Here is a 2,500-nt window from a genome sequence, read left to right as displayed (position 1 = left end):
ACACACTTTAAATTATACAAAATCAATTAGAATACTCTCGGAAGGATATGCACATGGTGTACTATAGAGATCAGTTTTAGCAACAGCTGCTTCATCTACATTCAGAGGAGACAGAACACACTAATAACAACGGACATCAGGATCAAAGGTCTTGGAGCTTTTGAGAGAGCGGTATTAATGATTCATGATCCAAGGGCCACACAAGTTTTCCATTTATAAAATGTAGCTTTTTATTACTAGGCCTACTGAACAAGTTAAAAGCATGTGCGCGTTTAAATTCATGTACCTTGCTTTTGACTGACAGTCTACCGATCAAGCACAAGGCACATTTGTTCAGATACTATTTGATGCTTTCATTGGGAATTGTATTGTTTCATTGCATGTTAAAATACTACATTAAAATGGACACTTCTAGACTTCATCATCTGCATTCTACCTTAACAAACAGACGTAATGTTGACTGTGAGAAATGAACTGCAGGTTGAATTTCATACTGTACTGTATAGAATATTTATGTGTGTGTGTGTGTGTGTGTGTGTGTGTGTGTGTGTGTGTGTGTGTGTGTGTGTGTGTGTGTGTGTGTGTGTGTGTGTGTCCAGGTGTATCTGAGCTATAACAATGTTTCCGCTCTGAAGATGTTGGCTGCTAGAAAAAACTGGCGCCTCAGCTCTGAGAAAGACAAGGTACCTGAGTAGTTCTGTTTCATTTACGAGAATGATCTTTTTCTGTCCCCCAATGAGGAGCTGTTTGTCTGATCACAGGTTGATCTGTGTTCAGGTCCGTCTGTTCACCCTGGAGCATAAGTCCAGGCTGAGTTTCAGGGTGGAGTCAGAGGTGGATGTTCCTGCTCACAGAGCCTTCAGGCTGCTGGCAGAGCTGAGCGACCGGCCCAGCTGGGACCCACATTATCAGTACGCACGCACTTACACACACTCACCAGAGTCAGAGAGGCACTGGAACACACACACACACAAGCTTCCACATTTCTAAAAAATGTTCTGCAGTATTCCAAAATGTAATTGAAAATTCCCGTTGCTTTTAGTTGAGGGAGCCTTTGTGATGCTAACTTCTGGATCAGCCCACAAAATCTGTCATCACTGCACCACTATCTATATAAAGGTCTGGGTTTATAAGTAGTGTACATATGGCTAACACATTTTTGCACAAAAAGATCCTCAGACGTTTAATGTGATGAATCCTCACAGTGTACTTTGGTTTGATTGTATAATCAGTGCAGAACGGATGAACATAACATCATACATTTATTGAGCCATGTTTGTTGTATTAGTCTGGACTTTCATTTCTGGAAAGCAGCTATAAAAGTGTTTCCAAATAGAAAGACAGGTCACACTTCATGTGGATAGTCCAATAATAAAATCTTTGAAATGTCAAGGTTCAAGGCTTTTATTGGTCATGCGTTCATAGCTACAGTGTAGTTATGACGATGAAAATCTCAGGTCACAGGCTCCTCCAACAGTGCAATACAATAACACAGAAAAACAGAAAAAATAGTGCATGTAAATACAAAAAGAAAAATAGTGCAATAAGAGTCTATATACAAGTGATTGGAATGATATATTAGATACATAATTTCTAAGTAGCAGCCAGATGAATGTTATGATGTTGTTTCAAAGTTCAGGTGTTTAATAGTCTAATGGCCTGTGGGATGAAACTGTCTCTGAGTCTGGTGGTTTTAGTCCGGATGCTGCGGTACCGCCTGCCAGATAATAAAGCAGTGTCAAATGTAATCTGTAAATGTTAAATGCCTTGGAGGAGGTGTGTTTTCCTTTACTAAGTTTGAAAAGGTCCTATTCTACCCTGTAGTGTGCCTGTGTTCCCTCCAGGGGGGGGTTTCTCTCCCATACACTCCCCCCCTGCCTGAAACGCCTCCATTGGACCCCTTTGTTTACTTCTGTAACATAGTGACATCACTGTGTAACATTTGGACTTCGACTGGCTAGGGCTCCAACACATTGTACGTGATAGGCTAAGGGTCGGGACATCTCTAAGCGGTTGACCAATCACAACAGAGCCGGCCAGTTAACCAATCAGAGCATAATGGGCTCTGGTTTCAGACAGAGGGGGAAAAGAGGTGCTGCAGTACAGGCAGTATGAGAACAATAAAGAGCTTTTTGAACATTAAAGCATGGAGACATGTCACAGTAGAGGCACTACATACTGATATACACCTGAATATCAGCAGGAGAGGACTCTTCAAAGTAGAGACACTACATACTGATATACACCTGAACATCAGCAGGAGAGGACTCTTTAAAGCAGGGACACTACATGCTGACATACACCTGAACATCAGCAGGTCTGGACTCTTTAAAGTAGAGACACTACATACTGATATAACTCTGAACATCAGCAGGAGAGGACTCTTTAAAGTAGAGACACTACATACTGATATACACCTGAACATCAGCAGGAGAGGACTCTTTAAAGTAGAGACACTACATACTGATATACACCTGAACATCAGCAGGAGAGGACTCTT

General features: G+C 41.4%; 1 protein-coding gene across 1 annotated transcript in view; it reads left to right on the top strand.

The window, feature by feature from the left end:
- The window catches only part of LOC104942811 (acyl-coenzyme A thioesterase 11-like), a 12,501-nt gene extending 11,112 nt beyond the window's left edge, over nucleotides 1-1,389 (top strand). The window contains exons 9-10 of the mRNA XM_010768110.1: nucleotides 600-683; nucleotides 778-1,389. Coding sequence (XP_010766412.1) covers nucleotides 600-683; nucleotides 778-990 — 297 coding nt within the window. The 3' untranslated portion in view covers nucleotides 991-1,389. The remainder of the gene's footprint in view (nucleotides 1-599; nucleotides 684-777) is intronic.
- Nucleotides 1,390-2,500: the final 1,111 nt, after the last annotated feature.

This window comes from Notothenia coriiceps, unplaced genomic scaffold, assembly GCF_000735185.1.
Source record: "Notothenia coriiceps isolate Sejong01 unplaced genomic scaffold, NC01 NC01_scaffold00005159, whole genome shotgun sequence".
NCBI lineage: Eukaryota > Metazoa > Chordata > Actinopteri > Perciformes > Nototheniidae > Notothenia > Notothenia coriiceps.
This window is presented reverse-complemented; position numbering and strand designations above follow the sequence as displayed.